Source organism: Rhea americana, unplaced genomic scaffold (assembly GCF_003343005.1).
Source record: "Rhea americana isolate MKP2758 unplaced genomic scaffold, rheAme1 scaffold_1, whole genome shotgun sequence".
Lineage (NCBI taxonomy): Eukaryota > Metazoa > Chordata > Aves > Rheiformes > Rheidae > Rhea > Rhea americana.
Genome location: NW_028185038.1, coordinates 5436019 through 5463259, shown reverse-complemented (window position 1 = coordinate 5463259; position 27241 = coordinate 5436019). Strand labels below are relative to the sequence as shown.

The window sequence follows — 27241 nt, the reverse complement described above, 5'->3', positions numbered from 1 at the left end:
TTTAAAATGAGCAGTCGTATGTATAATCAACTTGGTTAAAACTTCCTTCCTGGTAAGTGCAGCACTTCCTTTGCATCTGGATATGAAGGCGAGCAAGAAAAGCAGAACAGCTTAAACAAAGAATTTTCTGTGTGAATGGTCTTCCTTTAAAAAAATAGAAACTTCAAAACTTAAACAAATGAGTCGTCTTCAGCAATTCAGCCTTTATTTTATAAGCAGGTAATATCGCATTGTGTTTTGGCARTTATAAAGGTGGTGTCTACAGTTGTTTGCTTTCTGGAGCTCGCAAAAATAGTTTTAGTTAGCATGTTATATTGTTTCAGTTTAAGATGGTAWATTTTTATCCTCTTGTTTTGTTATTTTCTAAAGCATCATTCCACTGGTGTGGTTTAGTTTTTCAAGAAGTTAAAGAGAGATTTTATGTATAGAAAGCATTGTCTGAAAAAAATGTTCAATATGTTGTTGTAATGCATTGTTAGTGAAGGAAAGCTCAACGGACAGCTTGTGTGAGCATGTCCAGTCAGCGTTGCTTTCCTCTYTTAAACTCTTGTTGAATAACTTCCACTTTAATATTGTTCAATGGAGATTGAGTTGGAGATTGTTAGCAACAATATTTTTGGTTTTGAAAGCCGATAGGATAGAGTACTCACATTCGGAGTTGGTTTACAGCTGTTTTGGGTGGGACTTGATGTATGGGGTAATAATGTCATCAGCTTGTGAGTTTTTTTCTTCCTTAGCAAAAAAATCATTTATACTTTAGAATTGTTGGATATTACCAGTCTGGTGAATTGACTTTTAAATAAAGGAAGCACATCTAAGGATATTAGGCTAGGATTTAGATGCACGTTAGATACCCTTCTTAGGAAAKAGCCACTGACTTTTGAATATTAAGAGAATTTTTTGATATAAGTTCTTATTCTTTATCACTAAAAAGAGAGGCGAAGGAGAATAGGAATCGTCTTACCAGTGTTACCTTTCTATCCAGTCTACAGAGAAATTTCCTGTTTTGTTTTTTTCTGTGTTTCTTAGAGCTTGGTAAGATATTGTTCTACTCGTACACAGTAATGTGTCTTTTGATTTCTATGAAAATCCACTTATAATAATATCAGCAGCATCAAAACAGAAGAGGCAGGAGAAGAATCAGTGTTCAATTAAATACAAGCAGGAACAAATCAGCATGGCAAATACATAGTCAAACTGCTTGTCCTCATAGCTTCCATTGAATCTGGGAGGAAAGGCCACTTACAATCATAAATTATAAATCACTGTTTAAAAGCTCTATTCTAATCACTTAATCATTGCTTCTCATTATATTAGATTTCAAATTGAATAGTTAGATTTGAGATGGTTTATTTAAAACAACTATTTATAACCAATAATTAAGAGGAATGGGAAATATAAAAAGTATATAGCAGGGTTCTGACTGGCCTCTGATTTTAACTAAGAGCTTTAAAAAAAGAGTAAAGAGAAAAGTAAATGAAAAGGCAATCAAATATTTGTATATTTTGCTAGATTTCTTCTGTCATGGAGTTGGGGGATTATGAACAGCCTGTTGTTATGAGAGAGGAGAACAAACGAAGGAGAAGAAGAATGAAACCTCATTGTACATCGAGTAATTTGTCTTCAATGGAACTGATATCTATTGAGTTCATTTTACCTACAAGCAATAAACATACTAAAGTACCGGAAATGATGTTACTTGAAATAGCTGGCAACTGTACAGTTGAGCAAATGAAAGCACAGATTTGGATGCGTGCAATAGAGATGAGCCAAACCACAGACTTCTACCATGCGTTCACCCCCGATCAGTTTATTCTCCAATATCAGAAGAAAGGGCAATGGTATGAAATTTATGATAAACATCAAGTTTTACAGACATTAGACTGTATTCTATATTGGAAAGTGTTACAGAAAAAAGTAGGCAAGATCTACGTTGTCCAGAAACAAAAACCGTCAGAAGAAGTTCAGGAATTTCAGCGACAGCTTAATGATTTAATTGGTTATGATGTCACTGATGTAAGCAATGTGCATGATGATGAACTAGAGTTTACCCGTCGCAGATTAGTCACTCCACGAATGATAGAGGTAGCCTGTAGAGATCCTAAATTGTATGCAATGCACCCGTGGACTACATCTAAGCCACTCCCAGAATATTTGTTTAAAAAGATCACTAATAATAACATTTTCATAATCATACATAGAGGAACAACCAGCCAAAAAATAAAAGTGTCAATTGATGACACTCCAGATATGATTCTCCATAGTTTTTTCACAAAAATGGCAAAGAAAAAGTCTTTGATGGATATTCCTGAAGATCATAGTGAGCTGGATTTTGTTCTCAGGATTTGTGGCAGAGATGAGTACATTACTGGAGAGACACCAATTAAAAATTTTCACTGGGTAAGACAGTGCCTTAAGAATGGGGAAGAGATCCACCTTGTGTTAGACAACCCACCTGACCYGAATGAGGATGAGGTTCAGAAGGAAGAGTGGCCTTTGGTGGATGACTGTACAGGAGTTACAGGGTATCACGAACAATTGACAATAGATGGAAAGGATCATGAGAGAGTCTTCACAATCTCTTTGTGGGATTGTAACAGGAAATTTAGGGTGAAAATAATTGGCATTGATATCCCAGTTTTGCCAAGAAATACTGATCTCACTGTGTTTGTTGAAGCTAACATTCAACATGGGCAACAGCTCCTTTCGCAGAGGAGGACTTCATCAAAGCCTTTTACTGAGGAGGTTCTGTGGAATATTTGGCTGGAGTTTGATATCAAAATCAAGGATTTGCCTAAAGGAGCGCTTCTTAATCTTCAGATGTACTGTGGTAAAGCACAGGGACTATCCACAAAGACTAACCTTCAGTCACATGAATCCCCCAACACCGATTCRAAATGCAAAACTCAGCTTCTCTATTATGTAAATCTTTTGTTGATAGATCACCGTTTTTTGCTCCGAAGTGGGGAGTATGTGCTTCACATGTGGAAAATCCCAGGCAAGGGAGAAGAACAAGGAAGTATCAATGCAGACAAACTCACATCGGCAACTAATCCTGATAAAGAAAACTCAATGGCTATTTCTATTGTACTGGACAAATATTGTCACCCAATTGCCTTGCCCAAGCACAGGATAACATCTGACCCCCAGGGGGACAGGACACGAGCCGAAATGCCCAACCAACTTCGCAAGCAACTTGAAGAGATCATAGCAACTGACCCACTTAATCCACTTTCTCCTGAGGACAAAGAACTGTTGTGGCATTTTAGATATGAAAGCATAAAGCACCCCAAGGCATATCCTAAGCTGCTTAGCTCAGTGAAATGGGGACAACAAGAAATAGTGGCCAAAACATACCAGTTGCTAGCTAAAAGGGAGGTGTGGGATCAAAGCACTTTGGATGTTGGACTCACAATGCAACTTCTGGACTGCAACTTTTCAGATGAAAATGTACGAGCAATGGCAGTTCAAAAACTGGAAAGTTTAGAAGACGATGATGTTCTTCATTACCTTTTGCAGCTTGTGCAGGTAAGGTATTTGTATTCTTGAACTTTGGCTTCTGGGAATATTTACATTGTCACATAACCATTCCTGTTTTAACAAATGACCCTATTTCTGAGGTCTTCAGTATTTAGTCAAAGCAGTGCTCGTTACCAGATTAACCCAAAACACACTTTGCATTTGCCTTTTGTCTGCGTGTTTGTATCTTTGTTTTACAGTTGCCTTGTGTCTACACAATTTGCATCTTGTGTCTACAATAGTATATTCTTCCAGAAATGCTCAGTGTTAGCACAGCCGTGATGGGAGCACATCCGAATTGTGCTGTCTCTAACCCCGTTCATACCAAATCTGGATACATAGCACTGGAGAATTGCTGACTGGCCTTTACCCATAGTTTTGCTGTTATTTAGGTACAGGCTGGAAGCCCAACAGAAAGAAAGGAAAAGCAGATGTTAATGGAGGCAAGGCCTGAAGTAAAATCTGAAGTTGGGTTTTAGGTTAAAATAACAGTATAGTTGCATAGTGTGTGGCAATGCCTTCAATTTTGTGCTGTTAAGTGGACCGAATTTATCTAGAAACTTATAAAAACCTTTAAAAAGTAAATAAGGAATTGTTGTAACTCTATATTAAGATTAATTCATTCTGGGAAGTTACATGAAAAAATGTGTTTTTAATGGAAATGAACCACAGCTCTATCTAGCTGAAGCACTTTGTGTGTGGTCTCCTGATAGACRGATGAAACCGCTGAAAAGTTTGGGCCAGTTATACATGAAAATCATTTTGTTGGCTTTTCACAAAATGATACCGGAGTTGGACAGCCTGTCAGCAGCCACGTCAAGCCTGATGGCTGATGAAAGGTGTCCCACTGCTGTTCTTCGTGGTGAGCATGTCCCTTGAAGCAAGGCCACCCTGCAGGCTTCCCAGACCCGACAGGACTGTAGTTCGTGTGGAGGGGCTRTCATCCCCCTGAGTCGGCAATCCTTTCATTGGAGAATCAAAGGACAGGATCGGCATTTGAAAAAAAAAAAAAAAAGGAATTGCTGCATCTTGGGAACCGGTGGGATGGGACTTTTAATTTGTTCAGAGAGAGCCCTGCTTCCTAGGAAAATGAAGTTAGCCAACTCAACTTTGATTTTGAAGCACTTCTGTAGTGTTTTAAACAAGCCTTTTTAGCCTTGTCTTTGCTTGCCTGAAGATTAGACTCCCCAGGCAGAATTTATGCAGATACGCGTGAACTGAAGGATCCAGTATGGTTACCTCATTGGACCTCCCATGTAGCTGCTACTGTGTATGTGCTTGGTGGTGACCTTATGCAGTAAACGTGTGGCTCAGTGTTACTCACTTTTATATGCCAGTTAGGTATTTAGAGTGGTGTTTGGTTGATATGTAAGTGCATAAGAGAAGAGGTGATTTTTTTTTCATTTTTAAAAATTGTTTATTTTTAGGAAATACAAATTGAGAAAATTTTACAAGGCATAAATCTTTCTAAAAGTAAATTAAACAAATTAGCACAGTATAAAGTCATAGTAGTTTAATTTCAGTGATCATTTTTAGTAAGAAATTAATCCCCAAAATTGAATCCCAAARCAGGCAAAAATGCTAAAGCCAAGTCTTTACTTCTGCCGCTTCTTTGTCTCTTCTCCCATGGCCAATTACAGTGCATAAGCCATTGCTGTCTTGCAGCAAAGTGTTGATACCACCATATATTGGAAAATCCATTTTTTTCAGAGAATGGAGGTCAGGTTACTTTGAATGGATGCATCTGAGATGCCTCTTCTGAAAATGCTCATCATCTTTTACATGTGTGACTTGAAAGCTTTATGGCTTACTTCACTGTGCACAGGATTTTCCCAATTCTGCTTCCCAACAGAGTTAGAAATCAAACAGACATTTTATTTCTCCCCTGGTTTATCCCAAATAGAAGTATTCACGCTATCAATAAGCCTATAGAGCTTGCCTGAAAGGTCTGTGGTTCTCTGTGCAGTTAATAAAACATGGAAAGGATAGTTATAATACAAAAAAATCCTGTTGTAAAGCAAATGTCAGTGAAAAAGGCTGAATTGCATGTATATGGCAGTGAGTAAAGCTCTTCTACTGGTGAATTGACAAGGCCAAGGTGCATGTGGGGACCCTGATGAAGTGCTGGGAGACTTCCATTAATTGCTAGTTTTTGTTGTTGGTGTTCAAATATTGACATTTGCCTCCATGGGAAGTAAAGAAAAATGGAGTTGACTCTCTCAAATAATTATTTCTAAACCTTAAGCATCATAAGGATATTCGTAATACATTTTTCTAATATTCTTTCATGTTAAAATATATTTACAACCKTAATTTAAGGATGTTTGTTTTGTAGCAATGACCTATTGTTTGGCTGCATTCCATTCTTAAATTATTTTYTTCAGAGATACACACTAAGAACATTCAGCAAAACATGTACCAGAATGAGATTTTTAATAGGTTTTCTTGGAACTGTAAGCAAATTCATTTAAATTTAAGTAATAATCATTGGCTTTTAGATCATTTGGATTTTGGATCATTGGCCTTATTGCAGTGAAAAATAATTTTTATTAAAAAAGCTTCATACCTTCTAACCTCATACACAAAGTAAAATGATCCATGTATTTGAAAACCAGTTTATGCTTTTGAGTTTTCACTGTTTTTCCTACTTAYGATGCGGTTGCTTGGTGAAATAAGATAGATGTTCTTGCAGAGGTGGTCAGGACAGCTCTTGCAGAATTACCATACTGAGAAGCGCAGGTCAGGTGCTTGGCATTCTTGTCTGTTCCTTAGTCAGTGGCTGGAAAAAAAAACAAATCTTTATAGCATGTTTATAAGGTTTTTCATTCTGGAAAGTTGACTGAAAAAGCTTAATTTTTTTTTTCCTGTTGAGTAAACTCACAAGAGGATTTACATTTTAGAGTAGCACAGATACCTTAATAACAAAAAAGACAACTATGTGCTGCTGTATTTTTAAGCATTTATAAGACCCCGTGATTAGTTTCACGAATTTAGCAGACTTCTGTTGATGGTATGGTTGCTTAGCAAGCTGTGGACCACAGTAATCTTGAAAGACCCATTATATTTTCTTGAATAACTGTCGCTAGAGGTTTGCATACTTTGGTGCTTCTGAAAGCTGAGCTTACTGTATGCACCGAGCTCTCTGCACATCCGCTTGTTTTTCCTTAATCTCCCTGTGTGTCACTTCCTCGGCTCCTCCTGGTGTCAGAACCAGAAGCCRTTTACCACCCTGCTCTGCCCATTTTGTGGCTCTGTTCCAGAGAGGTATTTCTCTTCCCATGCCACAGGAGCTACATGTATACCATTCTCCCTGCTTAGTCTTAATATAATCCTCCAGCAACTCAACTCCCTCAGGCAGACAGCAGTAGGACACAAGATGCAGGAGAAACCTTGCCTGGAATGGACAAGTTCCCCCTCACCTCCCACTACCTGAAAGTGTGGCAGCTTTTTTTGTAGACAAACCCACTTATTAGGGGGCAGGAGGGTATAACAGCCAAAAAATTTAATCTTGAAGCTTTARAAAAGTTGTTGACTTTTTATTTCCACCCTTTTTTGACAATAGCTTTGAAGTATCTGTGGGCTTGGGTGGAGGGGAGAGGCTGTTGGAAGAGAAAAAATACATCTATGCTCATAGAGTTTTCTTAAAAAAAAAAGAAAAGAAAAAAGCTCTACTGAAGTCTTACTCTTAATAGGACTCCAGTAATACAGGATATGTGTCAGGGCCTTTGGTTTGTTTTATGGTACATTTAAGGGCTAAAGGCCAGAAAGCTTGAAATTATGTGCACTGGAAATCTGCTACTGTATGCTGTGCTTGGTGCTGTTAATGGTAGGGAACCAGGTACTAAACCGTGGTGCCWGAATCTTAAAGTTGTGAATATTGTCAAAAACATTGTTTTTAATTGAAATTTTTGATTAAAGGACAATTACAATGAAAAATTCATTTGACAATAGTCTTTACAAGCATTCTCTGAGCAAATCATCTACAAACTATTTTCTGTTCTTGCTGTTTTTCTTCATAGCCTGCCAAGACTGGCTGAGAARGATGTTGCTTTGTTTCACTAACATTCACAAGCTTAAATTGGTCTCACTGGTTAGTTCTCGTGTTGCTTTTGTCTGTCACATTAATAATATATCTGAAAAGAACCTGTCACAAATAAAAAGTGCTTGTTACATCAAATACAAAGAAACATTGCTTTGTTTTCTCAACTTTCTGCTTTCTCAAAAGGCTTCTGCTTTGTTATACTGTTTCTCCTCCTGCAGCAGTGGTCAGTAGATGTCATCTGTAAATTTGAAGTGCAACAAGCTCTTAAATACGTTAATAGCATTTGTCTTCTGCTTTTATATTCTTCAGGCTGTGAAATTTGAGCCATATCATGACAGCGCATTAGCCAGGTTTCTGCTAAAACGAGGTTTGAGAGTAAGTACTTCAAAATATAGCCAAGTTATGTTAGAGCTACYGGCATTATGAAAAACCTTTTCTCAAGAAGTTGCCATGCATACTAATTCTAGTGTTTTTCTCTACCTCTAGAACAAAAGAATTGGTCACTTCTTATTTTGGTTTTTAAGAAGCGAGATTGCACAGTCCATGCACTACCAGCAGAGGTTTGCTGTGATCCTAGAAGCCTATCTTAGGGGCTGTGGGAAAGCAATGTTGCAGGACTTCATGAAACAGGTTCAAGTAATTGAATTGCTGCATAAAGTCACAATGGAGATAAAATCAGTTTCTGCAGAAAAGTATGATGTCACTTCTCAAGGTATTTACACACCGGCATTTTTTCATTTGTGATACTACTGGTTTTTCTTTTTCTTCTGTGCATGAAAACCTCGGCAGAAAATTACTGTTTATTTAGAAAATTCATGCATAATTTACTGGTAAAGGGCATCATTATTACTTCTTATAAATTGTCAGTGTAGGTTGATAGGGATTGAACCAATAATATATTTGTTTGCCCTTTCCTCCCCAAAGTGGGGAAGGGTAGCAATAGACACCTTGTACAACTGTTTGCTTTGGCTGATCTTGCACTCTTATGCCATGCAACTGGGAAGTGCTCAGTTAAGATCTTGTACATAACCCTTAGCTGAATACCAGCACAGAAAAAAGAAACAACCCAAAACACAAATATTAACAGGAAATAAAGAGAAAAAGTRACATTTGCCAAGAAACACAGCCTTTCCCTAAACAGTCACTAAAACGCTCTTGGCAATAGGGCTGAGGAGGAGTCCAGTGAAGTCTCTAGCCCACAAAAGTAGCTTGTGGATCGGCAGTGAATATACAGAGCGCATCTTTGGTGCTTTGCAATGTGACGAGCAGGAGTCCCGTGAGACACAGATGTGGTATTGTTATTTGCAGTTCCTGTAAGCAGTGCTTTGGAGGCTGCATTAGGGTTGTGCAATGACTGTTTACCTCTGTGTTTTTCTGCTTTTTTTTTTCATTTCCTTAAAAACTTATTTATCATCATTCCTAATTGTTGCTTGGAATTAAGTATAAGAAGGAGAAGGCATGACACCCTTTAAGTTCCAAAAGCTGTGGAGAGAGAGACCAGCTCTTCTTATGAGTTCAGGCTAGTGTGTCCTAGGCCGTGAAGTCCTTTGCTCGGAAAGTCATTCCTGCTCTGGTTATTTGGAGGCAAATGTGGTATTCAGGATGCAGGTGCTCTTAGAGATTTGTCTGGAGAAGTGTGTAGTCCCCTGAGGAGCTGACTATTGTTTCTTGTATTGGCTCTTAGGAGATATTATTTGTGGTTGAAAAAATTACTGGATATTTGTCAAAAATGAGGTATAAAGACAGATCATTGGGTACTCTCTTTAGTCTTTCATTAAAATTGTTAATCTAGCTTTAAAAATACACTATATAGTCATGTGGAAGAGAATCTGAATGAATTATGCATTTATTCATCAATATATAATATATCATTATCTTTTATGGGGTGAATTAGGGATTTTATTAAAGCTCCATATGAAATACTCTTTCTAAACAGCATTTTAAATTTATCAGTAAGTGCTGCRTAATATAAACATATTTGGGCAGAATCCCACTTTTTGTAAAGTAGCCTACAGCTATTGCAGATATACATGTCTGTACTGGCAATGGTTTCCATCATACATTACTTTTGAAAAGGATGAAGGAAAAGAAAATAAGTTTCAAGAGAAAGCAGTCACATTAACACCCACCAGATTTTGAAATTAAGTAATCTTTGTATGTAATATACAGCAGAACGTTGGAAGATTACTTAYATAATTGACATTTTCTCTGAATCAAGCTTCCTGAAACTATGGAGTGTCCTGCTAATGATATATCTAATTCAATTTATGCTCAGATTACTGAGAATATAATTTTTCCTACAGGCAGCCTTTGCTTGTTAAATTTTTAAAAACACATTTCCTCAACTTTCTTCTTTAGTATAGTGCTCCTTCTTTGCTCTAGCGTTTCCAATATTCATRCATATTTATACTTTTAATCTAAATGTATTGGACTGTTGCATTTCAGGCTCTCATGCAGTCTCATTTAATTTTTGAACATCATCTTCTTCTACTGTATGTGGATTTTTTTTTCTTTAATAAATTTCTTCCTGTTATGTCTGTAGTACTCTAGTAGCAATCATACTCTGAAGATGTTTCCCTCACTTTTCATGCAAGCTCTTTGTTTATATCTAAATATAGCAAATGATCAGAAATAAATAAATTCTTAGGATCATAATATTACCAGCTTATATAAGGTAGTCTACTTTCAGCACCACTCTAGTAGAGATCTCTCCTCCAAATATGTGTCTATGCAGGTTTTTCTTCTCTTAAAATGCATAGCACTTTGCTCTTAAGCTAGATCAACTTGGAAATATTTTTAGCAAACACTTTCAGTTGTACTTTAAAATCACCTAATTCCTAATCTTTACTAGCATCAGTTGATTGGTATACAATTTCCAAATTACACTGTCTGTGATAATCAGAAGAAATCAAGCTATTTGTATCCAGCACCTATTGTCTAGCAAATCAATAATTACATTTCAGAAACCTGTTTCATGACTTAGTTTACTACAACTTAGGTTTGGTTTGGTTTGGTTTTGGGAAAGGTAACTAATTATCGTATTCACTTATTAGCTCTGATATTTTGCTGTCAGATTTTTTTTTTACCAGAATSGATATTGCATTAGTCTCCTGTCATTTCTAGGTAAATCTTTTCTAAAAGCCTTTAAGATAGGTGCCACATTTGTGTTCTCTGATTTCTCAGGTAATTCTCCTGGCTTGACTGACTTGAGTTGATAGCAGATTTTTTCCTCATTTAAAAGTTTCTTTTTCTCTTCAWTTTTTTTCTCCAGAAATACTTATACACATATTTGCATTGCTTTATTGCCTATGCTATGTGATTGTAATTTACTTTTGCATAGTGTTCATGTCTTTGTCCTTAAAGTGTATTGCTTATGGCTAATCCCACTAGCTAAGATGAACAAAGTGTATCATATTGTGTATGCAGTTTTACACTGAAGATTCAGAATCCTACAGATTTTATGAATGAAAATGCTCTACAGATTAAGTTTATATATGGATATTAAAAATCTTATTCATATAAATAAATGACAAATGTTATTTTTATCGGACTGTGAGATGAACAAAGCTGAAATATAAAACAASTTTTAGAAGGATAGGAAATTCAGTATCTCTGTAGTTGGAGTCTTTATGATCACAGTATAATTGATGTCAAGTATTCAAAAGCTGTGAGTCAGGCTGCAAGAACAATAAAGTARGTTAAAATAAGATTGGAAAATGTTAGATGCTTTAAATTGCCTCCTACTTCTGAGCCTTTGGGGTGAAAAGTTCAAGGTTTCCTTGGCAGTTATAAAGGTAAAATTTCTTGTATATTGTTCTATATTTTGTTTTGTTTATTGAATGAAAAGTGACATTTTAATATAATCTCCTAAGCCCTTGCATGTGGAGCTTTAAGAGGAACATCAAGCACTGGCAGCTCTATATAGTGGCTCATTGCTTGTGTGGTGCTTGAAGACATCAACCTCAGGTGTCTGAAACAACCCTGATCATTAATAGTGCAAGGTAAAGAGTTTTCCTCCATTCTTCAAACTGGGTGATCCATGAGGAAAGCAATTTAAAAAGTAGCTAACCTGAGGATTTGCTTACCTAAATCATGATGCTTAACAGCTGTGATTAGCTGTAACTTTTTTCCGTCCAAATTTGATTCCAATGGGATATCTTTCTTGCAATTACAGTTATCACACAGCTTAGGCAAAAGCTTGAAAAACTGCAGAACAGCAAACTTCCAGAAAGTTTTAGAGTCCCATATGATCCTGGGCTAAGAGCAGGAGCACTAGTGGTAAGTACRTTTGAGTTTCTACAAATGCTTTTTGAAACATCTGTTATCTGCAAGTATGTTTCATTTGCTGAAAGTTTTTGCTAATAAAGATCTTGCTTTCATTTACCTTGAGATTCTTGCCTGTGGATATATGTTATTTCACTGTGAATACTGTGACATTTCTTGGCTTCAATAAGTCTTTGTTCCCAAAGCTAAAAGCATTTTTCCAAATGCAGTTGTGTGCAACTTTGCACAACAAATGTTAATTGTATATAAACTTAAAATCCTTGCAGGGTGAAATTTGACTGGTGTAACCTAAATATTTGAGGCAAAATTAGTATTTCTAGTAAATACAAAGATTTAAAAACTTATTTTTTTTAAAAAAAAGGATGATAAAACTGTTTTATTTTAAATTACAAGCTCAGAATCTCAGTCTCAGGAAGGGGATATTTCAAAATACTCTTTTCTGATGTCATTTATTCAGTCAGCTCTCAAACACTCATTTATGTGGTTGCTTTTACTGTTTTAGATGGCTTTATTGTACATAATAATGTTTGACAGTGAACCAGGGATTCAAGAATAGGAAGTGTTATATACTACATTTGTATTAGACATAATTAGTTGAGAAAACATTTGCAATAATGCAATTCTAGTAGTTTCAATGCTGAATTTTTMAAGATTATATATGTAACAAAACGAAATGAGGTTTTATCGGTTATTTTATGAATGACTGTCTTGAATTACTTCCACAAATGCCATTTTCTGTATGAATTTGACTGAACAATTTGTGGAGGGAACTGAATAGAATCAAGCAGTCTTGGATCTGAGTCACCCTTATCCAGGTTACTARAAATCATAGGAGAGGATGATCTGGTGAATTGCATTGGGCAACTCTTTATTTTCTTGCTTTGCAAAACAGCTATCAAAGGGTTATTGTGAGCTTCCATATTTGCCAGTTTACAAGTTTTCAGCCTGAACCAGATTTACGAGCTAAATCCAATTTCAGAAGTCAAAGTGGACTTTTCCAGCTGCTTTATTATAGACAGCATTGAAAGTTTGCAGGTTCAGAGGCTTTATGTGGCAAGTGAGTGCCATTCTTTACACGTTTTCAGTGTGTTTCTTTTGGTCCAACTAATTGGAAGCTGGTAAACTACTCTATAGTTGATGCTTAAAAAGGTTARTTGTATTGATGTTGGAGTGCAATGCCTAGCAATAAATTTATCTTTCACAGATAGAAAAATGCAAAGTAATGGCATCCAAGAAGAAGCCCCTCTGGCTTGAATTTAAATGTGCAGATCCCACAGCTCTGTCAAATGAAACCATAGGCATTATCTTCAAACATGGAGATGACCTCCGACAGGACATGCTTATTTTACAGGTATGACAGCTAAAATGCTGTATTGAATGTCTAAAGCGAGTGAGGTAAACAAAATCTCTATATTAAATATATTTTTATTTTTCAGAATTGTATGTATGTTATCCTTATCGTCCACATAAAATGAGTTCTTTCATTTGTTAAATTGTGTATAACAGTGGCTGACATCAAAATTGGATTTTCTTTTCTATACTACTGTACTGTTTTCTCTATTTCTGTTACCCTATTCTCTCTTGCCATAATCACACTTTGGTAGTTTCTCTTAGAGAAAGAATCTGTTATACAGCACAAGATAACCTGTTTTTCTGATGAATATCATTTATTTATGTATTGGATGAAGTTACAAAATAAAAACAAAGTGGTAGGTACCATCACTCTGGTAATATTTCACTGATTGCTCAAACTAGTTTATTAGCACTTTGGGGATATTTTTGGAAAAAAGATGGGCATACCTGCTAATGCATTGAATCTCTGCCCATGTAGAAATTATAAAAGATTCTTTTTAAGTAGAAATTGCCTGGATGTAGGACAGTTTAGGAAATATAAACCTTGGTTCTCTAACTGATAATTTTGAATGGCTGCACGCTTTTTGTGTTTCTTTCTTAATCTGTAAAATAGACAAGTAAGTTTAGCCTCATCTCAGAAGTCTGGGTAGGGTTATTTGTGTGAGTAATAATTAATGCACAAGTAACTTGAAATAACATAAAGTGTATATATTTGTTTTTACAACTAGATTCTTCGAATTATGGAATCCATCTGGGAGGCAGAATCTTTGGACCTTTGTTTGTTACCATATGGTTGTATTTCTACTGGAAACAAAATAGGTATGAGATCACACTTAATGCAAGTAGAAACTCAGAATACCATAATTGTAGAAGTTCTGTATAGGAGAACTATAGACTGCAGTCTCAAGATGAACAGGCACTTCTCAAGCCTTTGATAAGCAGTCTTCAGCAGTGTGTTAGCAGTGGTTTCTGCCTTTCTGATGAGTATCATCTTACTGTTAGACTAACTAAACAAACAGAGGTTCCTGTGCAAGACCAACTGTTTGGATCCTGCTATAAATTTCCTTGTAATAACAACATTTGGTATGAAAATGTGGTGAAAGCAAATGACTATTTAAAATATATTTTAATAGGTTCATAAGAATAAAATAGAAAAAAGGGTTAAAATAGCAAAACACATTTTTTTCTGACCTGAGCTTCATAGCCCATACTACCCAAACTATGTAGAAGCAACTGCACTACTCAACGCATGTGCGGGCAGTGTTCCTTAGTGAGCATAGTTCCTGCAGCACAAATGATCAATTTTCCAGACTCCATGGTGAGAGAGATCAAAGAGTTGCTTAAAAWGTTTCCTGAAGAACAGTGTGATGATGTGTAGAGCAACCTGATCAGGTATGGAAGAATCAGTTTAGATACAAAACAGCCAAACTGGTATACATTTCATACATCCTGATGGCTGATTCTTCATATATTATGCACTCAAGCACATTCACGTTATGTCTRCATTATCCCAGTTTCCTAGTATCTTGATAATGCAGAATTGACTGTAGAGCCAATTATGCTGACCAGTCCTTGAACAACTGACTAGARGAAAGCCTCCTTGGTTTACAAAAATGGGCCATCACCAAATTAAGCTATTGTCCTGAAAAAATGCTTTGGCTGGTATAAACCAGTTTCTGAGTGAGACAGGTTTGCCACTACAGATCTGCAATTTACCCAAAGCTTGAACATATGTAAAAATTAGCAAGTTTGTTAAATCCTGTCATCTGTGGAGCAGGCAGTATGGTAGTAACTACATGGATTGATAAAATAATAATTAAAATAAATACTGCCACATATCGCCTATGATCATCAGTTTTTCAGTTCTCTCTTTGGTTTTATGCATAGAAGAACAATGAACCAAGTCCCAGTAAAATTAAGAATTCTTTTTAATATATATCTGTAACATCCTTCTTCTCTAAAATACATTGCCAGATAAATTTTTTATCATCCATTCTTTTGACTTCACGATTTCTCAGCAATGCAGAAAACACTGATAAAACACTACATAGTATGACAGAAAAGAGTTTTCCTTTTCCTAGTGTAAGTGCTTTCAAATTAAATAAATAATATTGATAAAATTCTAATAATAAAGGATACAGAACAGGATATATAAAAATACTAATTGCACTTTAAATATAAGGAGAGCTGGGATGGGGGGATTACCTATCCTTTAGGTATGTTATAACATATCTAAGCTTTTAGACAGATTTTAGGATTTAATTTAATTTTGTAGAAATGATCTTAGAGCAGTCTAATACATTGGAATAATGGAAGAAGGTGAAGAAATTATGTCAGTGATTATAATATTCTTAAATTCAACTTACAGACTTCATTATTATTTCATGAATTCTTAATAGACTCCCCATTCTTTTATTTCAGGGAAATAATTGTTTATTTTCCTATATGTATATGGGAGATCTAAGAATTAAGCTTCCTCTCAGCACCACCGTAGGGACATGGTTAATCACATAATGGTTCCTGTTCAGTTTGCTGAGAATACCTGCAGCCTTAGTTAGTAATACTCAATGTGGGATCCTTTGATGTAGAGCCTATGCTTGTTTGGAACATAACCAAAGAGTAGTGGCATGCAAATGTTCTTCCACAATATTCGTTTGTTGTCCTCTTCCAGGCTTGTTCTTCCTTCCCACTTAATATTTTCCTTGAAACTTGGGGCAGTTTTCAAGCCAGTTTAGTGACACAAGGACAGTACCCCATTCTACACTGAGCACTGGGAGACAGCCAGGTGTCTTTCAGATTTCCCAGTAATGGCATCCTCTCCTGTGCAGGTTTTTCCCAATCTGTTGATTTGTATTCAGTGCCATTTGCAACTTTGGAAACATCTGTACTCTCCACTGCTGCTGCCAAATAGATCTCAGTATGCAGATTTTTTTTTTCCTGTATGTATCATGGATAAATGATTATGCCCTATTTTCACTCTCTCTGACATGGCCATGTATGTTCCTGGCTCCATGAGGTGATTACTCTGCTTACTGTATTGTATCACTGCCAAATTAAAAAAGTTCAAGCTGGCACATAATGTAAAAGTCACCTGCTTTAGTACCACGCATCTCCAGCACTTCCTTCCCATTGAATACAGTGCGGCTGAGGCCCTCTGTTGCAGTTCTCTAGGACTAAGTAAACCTACCAAGAGGCATACTTGTATTTCAAAAGGTTTTTCAGTAGAGCTGAAAATAAGCAAGTAGCTTTTTACCACAGTACCTTTGAAGTATTTTCTTGGGCAAAATAAGGTGTACAACATTTTGTGTAGGTTTTATACCACTCTTCTGGCACTGCACTGCAGAATGAACAGTACAGGGTTTTTGTTAGCATCTACTTTAAATCCCTGGATCTTTCACACTGCTAATGAACATAACTGTGTTGTGAGAATCTTAAACGCAAAGAGAAGCAGAAGATGCTTCCTGCAATAGCTCCATTCCCCTGGAATTGAGAATCTCTTGGCCAGTAGAGGGAGATTATTGAGCACAGGCAAGGAAAGTGTTTTAATAGCTGGAATGTGATCTGGAACTTGCTTTGAGGAGGAAAACAGCAGCTTGACAAGCACAGACCAAAATGCAGAGCTTTTAAATTTGTTGTTGTTGTTGTTTGGCAGTCATATTTCCACATAATTTTATTATAAACAAAACCTCATCACTTTCAAGAGAAATACATCCAGGGGAGAAATTAGCTGTGGGTGAAGGCCAGGAAAAGATTACTACTTTGTCTTCTGTTACTGAAACAGTGCAGAAAGTACAGTAAATGCAGAAGGATAAGAATGTGAATAGATAGAAATTCATCAGTTTCAGGTAGAGAGATGAATTCAGATCAGAAACTAATTTGAATCCCTTTTAGGAAGAAGGGAAATTTTTGCTTGCTTGTTTTTCTTTGAGCTAGGGCTGAGCTCAAGCTTTTACTAGAAGACTGAGTTGAACTTAATCCTGAGAAGGAGAACATATTTCCAGTTCCCAGATCAATTGAGCTGAAAAGTGACCTTCCCTCGCAGTGGCATGCCCAACACAAGGGCACTCTGCATTTGCTAGTCTGTCTGCAGAGGAGAGTTTCTGCTTTCTCTCTCCAGCTTCTTCATCGCATGCCTTGTTAGCATGAACAGTGTAAGTCCTTGTTTCTGAAACCATGTTGCTGGGAGGTGCTGAGCTGCCTCTGTGAGGATCTGTTCAGTTTAGCGACTTTCACACTTGCCTACTGTTCACCAACCCTTGCCTAGTGGGAATGGGCTGGTTATTTGATTGTGTTTCTCTCCTGATGAAGAACAGTGTGTTCGTACTGACTCTTCCTGACCTCTGAGTTGCAAAAGCCAGAGATTTCCACCAACAGTCTCACTGGTACATCTCTCTGTGTACCTCCAGCTCTACTCCTCTGCCACAACTCTGGCAACACATGTAATGCTGCAGTGTCTCTTCAGCTCCTCAGTTTTCCTGCAGCCAGATTTATGAAGTTGGAGAGAAGCTGCTGGAAACGTGAATGGTACCTGGGCTCATGCAAGGGATCAGGGTAGGAGAGGTAGTTAATGTACTCAGGAAAAGCCTCATTCAGCTGGTCCTACCTCATCATGTGATTCTTTTCAATTTAAAAGGTTTTACATTGTCAGTGAAGAGTTCAGGATTGCCAAGTTAGTTATGAACGCTGGCTGGCTTCAAGTGGGAATGGTCACAAACAACTGTTGCTTGCAAAATAAATATCTGCCTGCAATCTATGAAATTGTGCAGCTTGTTTTAAAAAACCCACTGTTTGAAATGTAATTTTCCATATTTTTGAAATGCTTTAATACAAATTTTTATTTCTTCCTTGTTTTCTATAGGAATGATCGAAATTGTGAAAGATGCTACAACAATTGCCAAAATTCAACAGAGCACAGTTGGCAACACTGGTGCATTTAAGGATGAAATACTAAACCAGTGGCTCAAAGAAAAATGTGTGATTGAAGAAAAGGTGTGTTGTTTGAATTCTTAAGCAGGATTTTCAAATGCACCAAAGGAATTCAGGAGCACAGCACCCATAAGGTTGTGTTTGAGTTACCTACAGGAATTTGAAAAACTCATTCTTTTTCCCTGTACCCAGATGTGAGTTTCTGTGAAAAAGCCTTCTGCATCCAGCTGTTAGTCAGTAACAAAATGCTTTAAAATTTTTTGACTCTTTTGTCAATGGTATTTACAAGTGATACATGGGGAGCAAATTCAGAGAACGTCTAGGAACACTGAAAGGCAGTGTGGTGTAGGGAATGTAAGTGCAGGCTTGGGTACCCGCAACTTCTGTATGCTTACTTTATCTTTGTTAAAGGGTAGAGCCAGCTGTTTGTTGCAGCATATAAGGTGTGATGTGGCGTAGTGATATTAATCTCTGTTGTGCAAGTGTATCAATCAGAAGTTAGACAACTCTCTTATATAATACATGTAGAAAGGTGTATGACTTTGAAGGAGTGTTAGTTTTTAACATTGAAACATTAAACATCTCTAAGTTTGGGGKTTTTTTTTAGTTCCAGGCAGCTGTGGAAAGATTTGTTTATTCTTGTGCTGGTTACTGTGTAGCAACCTTTGTACTTGGGATAGGAGACAGACACAATGACAACATTATGATTACAGAAGCAGGTGAGTTTTTTCTTCTTTCTTGTTTCAAGAATTACATACAACAATTGGGGGCTGGCTGTACTTCATAGGTATACTTTTTAATTTATAAATAATGAATTTAACAATTAATGAAAGGACACAATCTAATTCTGTCAGCCTTACTTAGAAGTTCAAGTCCTCCTGTGGCATTGAAACCTACTGTCACCCCTTTTGGCCTTCAAATAGGCTCTAGATATTTATCATTACGGTGATTATTTTCTAAGGGCGAGTTTGTTACATGGAATGTAAAACTCGTTTTTCACCTAGATATAAGATCTAAAAGCCAAAAAAATGTAAAAGCCAGATGTAATGACAGTTACTCACCCATCTGGAGTATGGATGTGGCTCTGACTGTGTTCAGTGGACTTGTATCTGATGTCAGAATTTAGATGTTACTGGAATATTTTCACCTCCAAAGAACATTAATGTTTTATATACCCTTATAGAAAACCCTAGAAGTGTAGTGTTTTGCTACTAAAGTCTGTGGGATGGTGCAAAGCCTCTTGAAAGAACCTGATTATTTTTTGTATTGCAAACTTGAGGAGTTATTTCCGTGGCTGCACATTGTTTTATCCCTAGTTATATCTATGGAATCCCCAGAAAGGACCAAGAATGAGCAGTACTTGGGGAGTTTTATTTAGCCTAAGATACTCTCTTCCAGTTTCTTGATCTTGATAATTTGTGATTAGTCTTTACATAAYGCTAAGAGACAGAAAATGGTTTTGAATTTAGTGAGAAGACTGTATGCTTAATATTAATCATATGAATCGTTAAAAGTTTTACTAGTTGTGCTTTGAAGGCTGGAGAGAAGAAAGTAGCCTGAAGGCAGAAATGAGCTAATTGAAGACTGCAATACAAAAGCTCACYGGAAGTCTTTGAGGAAAAGAAGACCAAAAAATGATTTAATATCAATGTAACTGCATATAGCATTACATATACTACATTATATAATGTCAGTGCCCTCTTGCAGAGAATAGGGGACAGGTCAGTAGGAAGGGAGAGAGAAAAAGAAAGGTCATTCTGTCATGAGCAGGAGCAGGTTACCACAATGTCCTCAAAAGAGGTGTCTTGAACCATAGAAGAAAGAAGGATGCAACTCTGCAGTGTGTGTTAGTTTTAGGGTATATTTTGAGGACTGAGAAACTGTCTGAAATGGTGGAACATTTTGGGATGTTTCATCTAAGATTCACTATTAACTATATGCTTATATCATTTGATGTTTTAGTATACATTATTGCAAATCTGTGCAAATGCAAATCCTTGCATTTTGTCTGCCAATGAAAGTAGTAAAGTAATTCGCGCTCCATTTCTGTACATGTAGTGATCCTTAAAATGGGATTTTTTGTCACTTTCTTGGAACCTAATGACCTACTAGACTCTCCAGGTTATCCAAAGGGTGACAGTACAAACTTATTCTGCATATACAAGATGGTTTAGAAATGGATAATGTGAGAAAGAAGCATGTTCTTATGATTCACCTGAGTCCCAGGAGCAGGATAGTACCAGAATCCTAAGGGAGTTTGTAACATAATCCACAAGTTTTTTCCATATACTTATGTGCTGGGATCTGTATTGTTGTGGATTGGATGTACAAGCTTTACTTCACTGATTCTTGAGAAGTTGTTTGTGTATGTTTAGAAAATACAGCAGTTCTGCCAGCCTATTAAAGGCTGACAAAGATAAATAGAAGTAACTTTGCCAAGGAAACAGAGTTATATATGTAAAAAAGTAAAGACTGAGCACGTATACCAAAAACAGTTTGTTGTTAGTGTTGTGAATACAAGTAAATGTTACTGCAAGTTTGTTTTATTTCAGCATAAGCTTAACTTCTCTTCTTCTTTATCAAGGTAACCTTTTTCATATTGATTTTGGACATATTCTTGGGAATTATAAAAGCTTCCTTGGAATTAATAAGGAAAGAGTTCCGTTTGTGCTAACTCCAGATTTTCTGTTTGTCATGGGGACTTCGGGAAAGAAGACAAGCCTCCATTTCCATAAATTTCAGGTAAAGAGTTAATACTTAGCTGTAAATCAATTAAGTAGTGTTTTTACTCTCTGAGATGAACATTAGTGCCTTAGTCTTCAAAGGTCTAGGCTCTGAGGATTATGTTAATAGAATTTCACTGAATCATAATACAATTCTGAGATATTTTAGACCCAGCTAAGAGCAAAAATTATCTATAACATTATGGGAACTAGAATTCAGACATCCACAAAACCACTTCAAAAAGCTTCAGCTAGCAGCACACCAGATGGGCAGTCCTTTTGTTTCTTGTTTTGATTGAAAAAWACTTTGTAGAGGACTTCAGTACCTGGGAAGTTAGAGCAGACTTGACCAGAGTCTTCTGTGTAGTATGAGCAGATGTTAGGCATACCACAGATGGCTATGCCAGTGGTGTCTCTCCTGATCCTGCCCTRTTTTTCTGGGACTCAGCCTGCTGCTTTTGAATAAAAATTTGCTGTTATCCTACTGCATCAGATTTGGGTGTGTGATACAGATGGACTTATCCTCTGAAAGAACAGAATGATGTTAAAAATTTATTCTACTGTAATTTCTACTTGAAAGTGAGCCCCTCAAAAATATTTATGTTTTTGCAAGATTCTGTAGGGGATTGGGGAACAAAGCAAAATGCCACTTACTAGGTTTAACGGAATGGCTAAGAGTATGGCTGGACAGAGGTCTGGGGTGGTACTCCTGTGCTCATCTTTAGGGGCTTTAAATTTGCATCTGATTTAGAAAGTACATTCCCTGAGTTATCAGAAGGAAAAGTCTCCTCTAGACTGAGTCAGAGCAGAGTCCTAATTTAGATGTTTTGAACTCCCTGCAGATCAGCTAATCTCCTGTCCTGGTAAGTAGTCTGGTTTTCTAACCTAAGTACCTAGTTAAGGTTCTTATTCTTGGACAGTGAAAACATCCCTTTGAACATGTGTATCTCTGAACATATACATAATCATACAGAAAGTAATGAAGCAATTGCCATCCCCTTACCCAAACTTCTGAAATTCTGTAAACAACCAGCTGCTATTTTTKAGTCTTTATTTTGCACAAGGATCAGCTTTATCACAGTGCTAATATTATCAAGGGGGGTTGTAGCTCAAACAAATCAAAAGCGAGGTGTTTATTGCTGTGGAAAACAGAAATGCAAAGCCCCTGTTCTTAAAGAAGTTTGTGAGAGCTGTAGGCCGTGTGAAAGTGGGAGGCTGAAACACTGAACCTCAGATATGTAATTTCACAGAAGACCTCCGGTCTGGAATTAGAAAGCAGTTGAAAATATGAAAGTGTGCTAATAAAGGATTGGAAGACTAGTAACTCCCTCATGTCTTCAGTGAGGTTAAGTCATGTTAGTAGATATGGATCATGAAGCTTTTTAGAGAATATCTGACCTTTACTTCATAGCCCAAATACCAAAAACAATAGGAAGAGATCTTGGTCTTAACCTCTCTCCAATAAGCTATACCTTCATAATATAGCAGCAAGTGCTGAGTTTGAATACAAAATTTTATCACTCTGGAATAAATTCCCAAAATAAATACTGCTCCCATCCCACTCATACAGGCATTTTAGGAATGGCATGATAGTGCAAGTATCATTGCCACTAGTTCCATTAACCAGATGAAATGTGATGATGTGCTTTACTTTTTCCATTCATGACCATGGTGTGTAACCTGGTCCAGACAACAGTAATAATGACAGAAAAATATATGTTAATGTACAGTTCTGCAACAGTAGGTACTGTTTATAAACTGCTATTCTGATAGTACATTAAAAGGCTGTCTCAAAGACGAATAAAAAGAAAGTTAAAAGTAAAATGTATCCAAACAATTAAAGTAGTAACATTGAGCAAGATATTTTGCTGTAAAAAATTGTTTTATTTATATGATTGGAGTTCAAAAATAAGCAAAATGATAATTTTACATTTCAACTGGCTGATTTTATCATGTTCCGTAGTAATGAGGATTTCATTCATTGTGCCTGCTGACTCATTCAAGTATTAATGGAAAAGTCTCATAATTTATCTGTCATTAATTTTAAGAGCATCTCTCATTAATTTGTACTTCAGCTGTGTTAAAATATATTGTACTTTAGAGGACTCCTTTATTTTTACATGCTTTAGTGGTTTTACTTTCTTAAAATATCTGTGGTTTTGTTTGGTTTCACCTATCGGATATAGTCCATACAGATGTTATAGTCATAAAACTATTGCATATGTCAGAGGAAACTAGCTACACAAGTAACTTTGATTAACGACCATTGCAATATAGTTACTTATCAGTGAACTTTTAAAACTGTCAGTGGCACAGCAATTGTTCTTAATCTAGCAATAAAGTTCATTTCTATTAGCTCTTAGTCTGAAATTTGCTTCCCTTTTTGTTTTTTTTCCTCATGATGGTTTAATGAAATTCAGATGCCAAAGGCTATTAATGACATTACAGAAATATTTAATAGAAAGCAGTATTTGATGGCCCTCTCTCCTAATTGCAAAAATTTATTTAAGTGGAGCATGACTTAATCTGAAAAGACAAATATTTTTCTGTCCYGTCAGTGAATTTTACAGCTGTTGTCGTAGTTTCCAAAATTCTCTTATTTTAAGCGTCAAATATATTTTCTTTCCAGTCTTTGGTTGGAATCCATGCAACTCTTTTASCAGTATATACATGCAACATTTTTACTTTTCTTTTGTAGAAACCCTTGTGAGAGTTCTATTTTATATCTTGTTATCCTTTTGAGCTTTGTATACCTAGTTATTATTAGTTAACCTAAATTTTTTCTTTGGTAGTGTTTCCACTGAATTTTGAATCTATTCTTTGATTCATTAATTTTTCATTGCTTTACTGACTTGATAATACAGAGATCTTTATTTTCAGTACTAATCAAATAATTTCTTGTGGTAGTACCTACAAAAGCCCATGTATATGATTCTCAAAGGTGACAGAAAGAAGAGTGTACAGTTGATCATCGAAAAATACTTTTTGTAGTATACTGTATTGGGAAGTAATACGTAAGTGAACTTGGATGGTTTCTATTATAAAAATGCCTGATCTTTAGGAGTCTAATACTTACGACAGTTTCAGGATCTCAAAATAAGCAATTATTCTCTGTTGCCTATTACACAAGGGGATTTCGAGTCCTCAACTCTCCTCATTTTGCCTATGACCTCGGATTAGTTAGCAGTTTGCTTCCTAATCCCATGGTAAACATCTACTCTTGACACATATGTATGCATTATTTTTGGTTCACTCTGCCTCTCTCAGAAGTGTAAAAATGAGTTTTCTTGCAAGGTGTTAATTCAAAATTCCGTTCTGTTCCTGCGTSAATAAATAACTGTAACAAGTAGATGCAGATTTTTAAATTCTTTGAGTCCTTRAACTGCTTTTGAGATGTAGGCATGCCAGTTTCTTGACTGCATAATTGTTCTTGTCTCAGACCCCAGCAGCAGTGAGCTATATCATCCGACAGAAATGTAGAACCTTCTTTGATATAACTATAAAGAGCTTTCATCTCTTTCAAGAGGAACAAAATACACACTAACTTCTGTGACAAGATTTCACTGTTTGAAGTTGATATATGTAGCAGAATTTCTTTTTCTCTGGTATTACGGAGAGAAAGTAATCCCTATATAGAGATGAAGGTGTTTTCCATTKTAAGTTGTGCTTTGACCATTGCAATTCATCTTCTGCTTTGCCAGAGCTATACTAACATTAGGTTTTGTAAGTGTGGTCTTATTTAGGGCAAGATTTATTTGGAAATGTAGAGTGAAAGATATAAGGGCCCAGGAAAAAGAAGGGGAAAAAGAAACCCTATAGACAGATTTCCAACATACCATCTTGCTTCAGCAGTATCTTCCTGACTTTTCTGTTTATCCTGATATTGCTGATGTGAACTGGGATAGATATTAACATTATTTGTGCAATTCTTACTAAGGAAGAAAAATAGCACGCAGCTCAYCAGAAATAAACCTAGCTGTACAACACTAATGAGATTTGGTATAATTTTATATGAGAAAAGTTGCATTTCTAGAATTTTTAAATGAATTCATGTAATTTTTTTGAAAGCTTAATCTGAATATTTAATTGGGTGAAAGTCAACATTGCTTAGTTTCGGTTTTAATAGCAGCAACTTTCTTGGAAATATTTTTCATCTGTTTACATTACTGTATTACAGGCCCAATTTAACATTCTATTATTCAATTCATTTCTTCATTGCATTCTTTCCCTTAAAATGTTATTTCTAAAAGCAAATGACTAACAAATTTAATATAGTAAATGATGATTTTAGTTTATGTATTAGTCATTTACYATTAAATATTCTTTTAAAAGGCATCGTAGGTTTTTTCAAGCTGTAGAAATTTCATTCTTCTAAAGTTCATCTTGTTAAGCACAAGTTACTTACAAATGGAAGTGATAAAGCAATAACAAAACCAATAATCCGTTGAATCYAGAACGACTGTGCATAAACATTGCTGTCCTACAGCGAGGCAGCATGCCTTAAAAATAGAACTGGATAAAATTTCTCAGAAGGACAAGCCTGAAAAATCTTCTTCATTAAGCCATCACCTCTGCAAAGTTTATAGACACATACATATAGAAAATGAAGAAATAGTCCCCTGGAGGTGCTGCTCTCACTGATACGCCAGTGTCTTCAAATGGGAATATACCAGTCATAAAGGAAGATAATGAATTATTGCTGTCTCTTTAACAGTCACAGAAAGAGATTATATGACAGGGAAATTAATTTGAAATCTTTATGAAGCCAAGGTTTTAYGCTTTAATAATTCATATAATATTATTAAAAAGTCTTTCGTTTTTACACCAAAACAGTACTTCGTGCCCCAAGATATGTTAATAAATGGAGTCATAATGAGCAACAGATGCAGAAGTCAGCTTAATGTTTCTGCTCGCATAAACAGTTCTATTGGATCTCCCTCTTTCTGACATATATTAGTAACTTTATATGGTTGGTTAGTGAGAATAGTTCATTCCTCAGTTCCTATGAACTTCCTAAAACCATCCCTTTCAGTTCACCTCATCAATTAACAAAACATTCCTTCTCTCTTACAGGACGTGTGTGTGAAGGCTTATTTAGCTCTTCGACATCACACAAACCTGCTGATCATCCTGTTCTCCATGATGCTAATGACTGGAATGCCCCAATTAACCAGCAAAGAAGATATTGAATATATTCGTGATGCACTGACAGTAGGGAAGAGCGAAGAAGATGCTAAAAAGCATTTTCTTGATCAGATAGAGGTTTGCAGAGATAAGGGCTGGACTGTGCAATTTAACTGGTTTTTGCATCTTGTGCTTGGAATCAAGCAAGGAGTAGAAAAGCACTCTGCTTAACATTTTATGTAAATTAGCTGTAGCTGTGAATAGGGATTTAGTGAATCTATATGTTATTATTTATGCATTCCTAATAAATGAGCAGTCAAAATTGCCTTTACTTTGCTGGCAGCTGAAAYGGATCTTCTAAAAAGGCAAGATAGATATTTTGCTTGCCCCTCCAGGAGATCTTCCTGTAGTTAAGATTTTGTTTTTAATGTCTAATGACACTGAAAATTGCTGGATTCTGTTAACAAGTTGCTTTGCTTATGTGGCCTGCAGTTTTCTTTTTTCTGTAGTAATAATTTCAGATAAATATGAAAAAAGGAACTGGAGTAAGATGGTAACCTCCCAACTGAAATAGAGATTCCTGTGACACTGTCTTAATAAGTTCATGAGAGTCAAGCCCTTCAAGTGGAGAAGTGTCTATTTATGGTCACATTGAAATCCCTKTAGGAAATTTCTTTTCTTTTTCAGGAGGGCTTACTCTCAAGTAGCACACATCCTTCCCTTTTGTCCCTTCCATAACACTTTATTCTTTCTGATTTTTAATAATGTTATCAGTAGAAAGCAGCTCTGACTCCACTGCTAGAGGAAATTATGTTACTGTTTCTGTAGCCTCCTGACATGCGCAACTGTGTTTGACTGTCTCTATGGCAGAACTTCRTGGTTACCTGGAAGTTCCTCAGGTTTGAACCTCAAATTTGAAGGGTTTAATTTTGAAARTTTTATACTGTACTTTTTAATGAGGACTATCCATATTATATTACAGGTTATAGTCTTACTGTAAAGTTACTGCAATTCCACCTGTATAGTGAAAGCTCTGTAGAAAAAGCAATGGTAATTCCTTTTTCATCAGAGAAAACTCCTTATATAAGAGTAATTGATATTCTACCAAATATTGAGAAACCCAAAGGTTATTTATTCTTTGATGATATATTTTTCAGGATATACCTATCAGAAATTAAATGTAATCTTTGAAATTGTGTATATTTTGCTATTTATTTTAAAATTGTTTAAGAGACTATACTACTGAAAAGTTATTTATGAAAGAAAAAGA

The 27241-nt window shown here is 36.1% G+C and overlaps 1 protein-coding gene across 2 annotated transcripts; it reads left to right on the top strand.

Annotated features, from left to right (window-relative positions):
- On the top strand, positions 1-26293 carry PIK3CG (phosphatidylinositol-4,5-bisphosphate 3-kinase catalytic subunit gamma). Of its 2 annotated transcripts, XM_085298032.1 has the most exons (11): positions 1-219; positions 1513-3528; positions 7871-7936; positions 8048-8273; positions 11736-11839; positions 13050-13196; positions 13927-14017; positions 18057-18187; positions 18732-18843; positions 20709-20866; positions 25921-26293. In XM_085298032.1, the coding sequence occupies exons 2-11, from the start codon at positions 1525-1527 to the stop codon at positions 26200-26202; spliced, it is 3321 nt and encodes a 1106-aa protein (XP_085154158.1). In that variant the 5' UTR covers positions 1-219; positions 1513-1524; the 3' UTR covers positions 26203-26293. The 2 variants fall into 2 exon arrangements, with proteins under 2 accessions (XP_085154158.1, XP_085154149.1); XM_085298023.1 differs by lacking the exon at positions 1-219 and having other exon boundaries at positions 1292-3528.
- Positions 26294-27241: the final 948 nt, after the last annotated feature.